The sequence below is a fragment of the Alnus glutinosa genome, chromosome 3 (assembly GCF_958979055.1).
Source record: "Alnus glutinosa chromosome 3, dhAlnGlut1.1, whole genome shotgun sequence".
NCBI lineage: Eukaryota > Viridiplantae > Streptophyta > Magnoliopsida > Fagales > Betulaceae > Alnus > Alnus glutinosa.
In genome coordinates this window covers 11548454-11556300 of record NC_084888.1, presented here as the reverse complement: position 1 = coordinate 11556300, position 7847 = coordinate 11548454, and the positions used below count along the sequence as shown (strand labels likewise).

General features: G+C 32.2%; 1 protein-coding gene across 1 annotated transcript; it reads left to right on the top strand.

Moving 5' to 3' along the window:
• LOC133863167 (protein neprosin-like) lies at positions 1–3220 on the top strand. Its single transcript, XM_062299146.1, has 6 exons — positions 1–51; positions 191–277; positions 1658–1867; positions 1981–2139; positions 2590–2736; positions 2840–3220. Exons 1-6 carry the CDS (start codon positions 1–3, stop codon positions 3218–3220), a joined length of 1035 nt encoding a protein of 344 aa, XP_062155130.1.
• The last annotated feature ends 4627 nt before the right edge of the window (positions 3221–7847 follow it).

Sequence of the window (7847 nt, the reverse complement as noted above, 5' to 3'; positions counted from 1 at the left end):
ATGGAAAGCAAAGAGTTAATTAAGCCTAAAGGAACTGTCAAAACTATTGAGGTCATTATGGATATATATTATATCTTAGTTTTATTTTTCCTTTGATTCTAGATAATCTGTTTCTTCTCTCTTCATTTTCTCTATATATTTTTTTTTGAAAATTTTCATGCTTATCCATGGTATAGTAAAATCTTTGCAGGGTAAGGAGGGTGACGTAATAGATTGTGTAGATATCTATCAACAACCTGCTTTCGACAGTCCATTACTTAAGAATCATACGATACAGGTGTCTTAATTGTATTTCATATTATACAAGCTTCTTAATTATTTTTCCTAACTGATCAGTTAATGTTTTACAATATGTAGGTACTTTATTATTGTATCAGTCGTTTCATGTTTAAACGATTCTTATAATTGAAGACAAAACTAAAATGTTCGAGAAGACAAACGTAACACAGCTTAAATAGTGATCGATGCAATTTTTTTATTTTTTATTTTTTTTTTAATTTTTAAATATAAATCCTATTTTAAAATTTGCAAAGTTAATAAATTTTACAGTTTTTCTTCTTTTGGGGTACTGGTGGGCTGTCATTTCATATGATGGTGTTATATCCATGAATAAATAAATAAATAAATAAAAGCCTTTTTTTTTTTTTTTTTTTTTTTTTGAAAAAGAGAAAAAATTTGCCCATGGATGTCAGCTAACTCAATAAGTAAGATCTTTTTTTTTTTTTTTTTTTTTTTTTTTTTTTTTTTTTTTTTTTTTTTTTTCATTGCACAAGAGACCTATGATTGAATCTTGCTTAATAGTAATGTTAGAAACCACATTTTTATTCTACTACTATGTACAATGCTGATTTGGCAAGACCAACCAATCCTTGTTAAAAAAAAAAATTCAACGGTTGATTGGTATTAACACATCAATATTGTGAGGATAGTTGCAGGATTAAAATGTAGTTTTTAAAATCACTCCTTGCTTATATATACTAAAGGAAAGATAGAAGATTTAAGCTTAAGTGAAAGAAGAAGCTTACGTACCTCTAGTGACTTCAAACTCTTCCTTAATAGGCAATCCCATCATGTTAAATATTTAATTAAAATTGAAACTTAGTCATAGAATCAGAGTTTAAATTTGAGATCTCTACTTCGATACATATTAAATTATCAGTTGTTCAAAGATAAAATAAAATAAATTTAATTATGCTACCATGGATCTTGGGAAAGTTGTGAAAGGAAACTAAGTACTAATTAAAAAACTTAATAATTTGCCTATCCTTTGAAACACTTCATTTTCAAGATATATATGGATCATTAGTATGAAATCTGAAAGAAATTTTGGTTTTGGCTTTTTAATCTGGCAAATGAGGACTAAGGGTACGTTTAACACTGCAATTTTGTAGCAAAAAAATACAATTTTAAACTAAATCGCAGAAAATGAATCACTTGGGATTGTGTACATATTTTTAAAAATTGCGATTTGAAAACGCATATAATTTGTGTTTTCAAATCGCAAGAAATAAGATGCTTTTTTAAAAACATATAATATTAAAGGCCAAAATGCGATTTTGTTCAAACACTTAACTGCGTTTTCAAAGCGCACTTATTAAAATCACAAACCTAAACGAAACCTGAGACTAACTATTTTAATTTGTTTATGGTTAATCAGATGGAACCCAGCTCAATTCCAAATGTAACAAACAGAGAATTCTCCAATGCTGAGTTGTTTCAAGGTTGGCTTGAGGATGGACAATGCCCTAAAGGAACAATCCCAATTAGACGTGCACGAGAATTTGATGCACACCATGGTATACCCCCAATTGCGCATCGGAAAAAGCTTAATATTAGCCTTGATTATGATTATAATCGTGGTCATGAGGTATATCATGATATTTTAAAAATTTCTTAAACTAATTTCAAATTAGGTTTCTTTGAATTTATTGATCATTTTTTTTTCTTCTCTTTTTTACATATGAATTATATTTGAAATAGTATGCCGTAGTTGATCTGCGTGGTGGCAACTACTATGGAGCACATGCATCAATTAACGTATGGAACCCTGCGACATATAATGGGGAAATTAGCATTGCTCAAATATGGCTTGCATCAGGTCCTAGAGACCTACTAAACACCATTGAAGCTGGATGGAAGGTGTGTTTTTGATCAAATATAGTCCTTAATTCTCACAAAGAAAACTAAACATCGATCAATTAAGATTAACATTTGCTTTTGATTTTGAGTGTAAATCTAAATGTTGAAACATTATTTAGAAACTTCTGGATTTCAGACATATAAGCATTTGGAGGATATATATATATATATATATATATATATATATATTTATTTATTTATTTATTTATTTTTTTTCTCATCAATAATTTCATGGTTCAGGTTAATTCGCAAGACAAGCAAACCAGGTTTTTCATATACTGGACTGTAAGTCGGCTCATTTCCTTCCAGGCATGCATGATATATATAATTAACTTAAATTGGCATTAGTAATAATCCCCATCAAAGCAATGTTATATATTGCATGAATGCATGCATGCACGTGTCAAATTGCTGATTAATCAAGCTATTAATTTATGTGGTTGTAATTAGCGTGATGGGTACCAAAGAACTGGGTGTTACAATCTTGACTGTCCTGGTTTCGTGCAAGTAAACCGTAGATTTGTAATTGGTTCTCCCATAAAGCCTTTTTCAAGCTACAAAGCGAAGCAATACGAGATAGGAATAACCATATACAAGGTAACATATATATGCACATGCATGTCTATTTCATGTCTATTTTTGCTGTAATTAAATTCATTTTCTAGTTTACTAAATTCTCCAACTTATATGATTAATTCAGAATAAAGGAAATTGGTGGCTACAAGTGCAAGATCAAGTACTTGGATACTGGCCTCACTTAATCTTCACAAGATTAGCAACCAGTGCTACCGGAGTTAGCTGGGGAGGAGAGATTTACAACAAAGGCCAAGGGGGTCATCACACATCAACTCAAATGGGGAGTGGACATTTTCCGACTGAAGGATATGGAAAAGCAAGTTATTTTCGCAATATTCAATATATGGATTATACAGGCAGATTCAATGACCCTGATCAGGGATTGGTAGCATATGCAACGAAACCTTCGTGCTATAGTATAAGTGTTGCCAACAATAAGAATGGAGGCTATGGAACCCATTTCTTTTTTGGAGGTCCTGGGTATTCGGCAATATGTCCGTCTTAGAAAGGAAAGCAAAAAAAATAATAAAAAATGATAGTATATATTGAGAGTAAAAAATCACATACATATTGGAGAAATCAAAATGTCTTGAGAAGTGAAAACAATATCACTACAACCTGTACCCTCCAATTGTATTTTCAATAATATCTTTAGTAAGTTGAAATTCGGTCATTAATTGGATAAGTTTTTGTGCTTATATTAAAGCTTGATCTGTTTGTTACTGTTATTTTGAAAAGAAAAAAAAAAAAATCTTATTTTTGAGTGTTTGGCGCCGCATAAAATATTGATCAACCTGAAAATATTTTCGGTTAACTATGAAAAATAACATTCATGAGGCGTAAAATGATTTACGCATGAGGCGTAAAATGATTTATGCTTCTCATTTGTGTAAACCATTTTCCGTCACACTCTCACACGCCTAGGCAACAATTTGTGAGAGGGCTCCATATGGGGCCAACCTGCCTGAGCAGGCACTACAAGAATCTGCTTCATTAGTGTCCAACTTTTTAGCGGCGATACCAAAGTGGCCGCTAATAGTTGATTTCTAGCAGCGACTTTTAAATGTCGCTGCTAATAATCAACTATTGGCGGCGACATTTGTATCGCTGCTAATAGTGGACAGTAATAAAAAAAGACATTAATATTAGCATCGACTTTTGGGTCAACGCTAATATGTTGTCACTAATAACTTGGCGGGAATTTTTTACCATGTGCAGGCTATTGTGGGAAAATATTAGCGGCAACATTGGTCGCTAATAATGTCTCATTAGCGGCGACCGCTAAAGGTCGCCGCTAATAGTATCTCATTAGCGGCGACCACTAAAGGTTGCCGCTAATAATATCTCATTAGTGGCGACTTCTAAAAGTCACCGCTAATAACATACTCGAGCTTCCCAAACACCTGCCTGGTAGCAAAATGGTCAAGCAATTGCACTAGATTATCTCAATCCTACCTCCAAATGCCTTCTATTCTCACATACTCTTTTCCTACCCAACCCTTCTTCGTAATGAAGATAGAAGGATATGTCAAAGTTATGGTTAATTGCATTTTCATTTGACCACTTGATGTACGATGAGAAGGCCACAAGAGCATTTTTGGCAACCAATACTAGACTTAGAAAGATTTGGTTGAAAAAATTCTTCAAAAACTATGGAGATTAGAATTTATGTATTAACGATATGTAATAGAATACTAACTTAATTGTAATAACATACATGATTGAACTTGAATGGAAGTACTTTGTGCAAAACTTGATAGCTATATTTGTGGTTGAACTTGAATGGTAATATTTACGATTGAATTTTTGTCGGAAGTTTAAATGTATTGTTGAATGTTATTTATGGCTCTCCTAACTTGAAAATATATGATCATTGTTAGTCGATATGTGTATATATTTTTTTAATTAAGCATAAGTTTTAGGTTAATTTTTTTAGTTGTTTTATATTAATATATTTTTATATTGTGAATGAAAGTTGATATTTATAGGTTAATATGATTAAATGAAAATATAAAAAAATATTTTGTTGATTTTCCTTACGAGCCAAATGTTGGAAAAATGTTTTCAGTTGAAATTGTTTTCCTAAAAATGATTTCAACTTAAAACATTTTCAAACAGAAAATGCTTTACGCTGAAACAAACGGGGCTTAAATGTCAAATGAAAATGATCAAAGGTTAGAAGCATGTAAAAAAAAAGGACAAAAATAAAAACAAAACAACTACCCAATCTACATGCTATAATGACACCAAAGTGGTTGAGATCAACTAGTTGAAGATTATGTAAATATCAAACGAAAAATTAATGTGTCCATTAATTTTAATTTTTTTTTTTTTTTTTCAAAATGTGATTGTTGAATATTAACCTCCTTTTCGTTACAACTGTTCGTGCCATAGTGACATTGGCCAAAGTGGTTGAAATCAACTAGTTGAAGATTATGTAAATGTCGGATAAAAACTTTATGTGTCCATTAATTTTTTTTTTCTCAAATTGTGATTGTTAATTAAATTCCTTTTCATTACAACTAATTTTATTTCATACTCTAACAAGAGAAGATTCTCGTACAAATTAATACTACTTTAAACGTGACACTCTAGAAGTTTGAACACTCATCAAACGAGACTCTGAAATTGATACAAGGAAGCATGGCTCTGATACCAACTAATGCAGAAAAATATGGCTCTTGCAAAATCCCAAAAAGTTAATTAATGTCTCGATCCAAGGAAAATGGTAACAACATCTGCACCAAAGTTACAAATGAAGCTCCTTGAAATCATTTATAAAGTTCATTGTCACCTATTACAAAATTATTATAGGACTTAGCACCCATTCAATATCTTTGTAATCCACCTACCTAATAGGCGACTAATCTATGGGTATCACAATCTCCCCCACTAAAATCCTTGACATCATTTTCAGGATTCACGTCATGAAACAGTCCCCCAAATGATGTTACTAGGTTGCTCTGATACCATTTATCATGACCCAAGTAAAATGCCTACCACATTTACAAAATTACTCTAAAAGGACTATTTTAAAGTTAGATTGAAACTTCTTGAAATCATCTATAAAGTTCAATCACACCTAATAATGAACCAATATGGAATTAGTTCTCATGCAACACCTTCATAATCTACCAACCAATGTGTGACTAATTTCTTGGGTATCATAGTTTAGTCACACACATATAGATGTTGAATCCCATATTGACTCCTTACTAGGTGAGACTAGGTTTTATAAGTGATTTCAGAGAATTTCAATTGTAATAGGGATTTAGTTTATCTCCATAGAAATTCCTTGCAAAACGGTTCTTAAGGTGGCAAGATAGCAAAGGGTGGATTATGTTGCCTTAGGTACCCACGGTCAGTTGACCGCATATGTTGAAGGAATGGATATGGTGTGTTTCACTCATGTGATATTCTATAAGCCCCCTCCCCTTTGGAATGTCGATGGGCTAAAAGTCTAGGCCTTCTTTTGGGCCTTAGTGGCCAAAAGATCCTAAGCAAGGTCTAGGGCCCCAGGCTCCCAAGTCGCCTTTGAATGAGGGGAGCTGTCCTGGGTGGTAAGGTTTCATGGTAATGTAGTGTGATGTAGTGTATCACATAAATAACAAACATAAAACTCACAACTATTTCCAAAACAAACAACAAAATCAATAATTTAAGGTAAAATATGAGAAAAAAGTGTTTCTTATTAAAAAGTTGAGAAAATATATCATAAATTGCGACCTAAGCCATCCTAAGTGATTTTATATAGAAAAACAAATCCAAACCTTACTAGGAAAGCGAAATAAGACGAAATTGATGGATCGAGTCTCTAGAGAAGTCACCAAGGTCGATGGACGATATCTCGAAGTTCTAGAATGGTGACCCCAATGAAAATTATCCAAATAAATCATCACGATAGTGATGTCTCAAATTCAAGCATGCCTTTCAACATTGTATAAAGTAGGGCCCTAGATTTTTGGAGTTGGTTGGCCTAATTTATGTTTCAAATGTGGAGATGAACCACAGATTTCACAAATTTGGTTAAAATTCATTTTAAAATGCATAACAAAATGCCACAAATTTCAGAACCTACGACAGTTGCCTAAAAGAATCTTCAAAGAGTAATGCTAGAAACCACATTGTATGATCACATTCATGGATACGTTGAATTTCTAGATTCTCGAAACTATCTCTTCTCTGTAACACCTAGCCTAAACACATGGCAATTGTCTTATTAATAATATAAAAAGGAATTACAAAACCTAGATCTTTTAAATAGTCTAAAAATATATATTATATACGAAAAGCCTTATTAAAATATTTTTAATATCCATGCATGAACAAGTTTTCCATAAAGTGTATTTAAAAGTATGTTAAAATAAAAATTTAAAATGAATTTCAAGATTCAAACGATCAATCCCATGACAAACGATCGATGTGCAGTTGCCTCAAACGATCAATCCCACATTGAATGATCGTTGCACAACTGTCCACAAACCACGACCCTCGATGTTCGAACGATCGAGCATAGCCATCATGCAATTAAATTTTTAAACCTCAGCCTTTTGGAACGTGCATGGGAGACTTTTATATTCATCTTTATGCCCCTTACATCCATTTTGTCATCCCCTTGCCTAAAGAAAAAATTTATAAAAAAAAAAAATAAGACTTAGAGAGAGAGAGAGAGAGAGAGAGAGAGAGAGAGAGAATGAGGATTCTTAAAGTTCTAACTTCAAAAGAGATAACCCCTTGCCTTAATCTCATATTTATTTTTTGTTATAAGTATATTAGCATGATGTTTCGTTACTTCTTAGGTTGCCTTTCCTTAATTTATTAATTTGGGTTATTGATTTGAGTTTCTAGGTTGAATATGATAGATTTAATGATAAGTTAGATATTTTTTGGAAATGGATGATGCTTACTAGGCTTTCGAGGACTGTTAGGAACCATGGTTGAACTTGGAATTAGGTTTTGATAGGAGTTTTAGGCAACTTTTGGTTTATGGTCAGCATTGAACGATTAACTCCCAAGGGTTGAACCATCAATGCAGCCATAAAAGGATAATACTAAGCTTTTTAATGCATGATTAAGGTTTCACTTATAAGAACAGGATTTCTAGTACGGAATATGTGATGATTTTTTTTTTT

Excerpts from the sequence above, each read along its gene's own strand:
- LOC133863167 (XM_062299146.1), top strand. The coding sequence starts at position 1 with ATGGAAAGCAAAGAGTTAATTAAGCCTAAAGGAACTGTCAAAACTATT. Across the intron at positions 52-190 it reads GAACTGTCAAAACTATTGAG|GGTAAGGAGGGTGACGTAAT; the intron begins GTCATTATGGAT and ends AAATCTTTGCAG. Across the intron at positions 2,140-2,589 it reads CCATTGAAGCTGGATGGAAG|CGTGATGGGTACCAAAGAAC; the intron begins GTGTGTTTTTGA and ends GGTTGTAATTAG.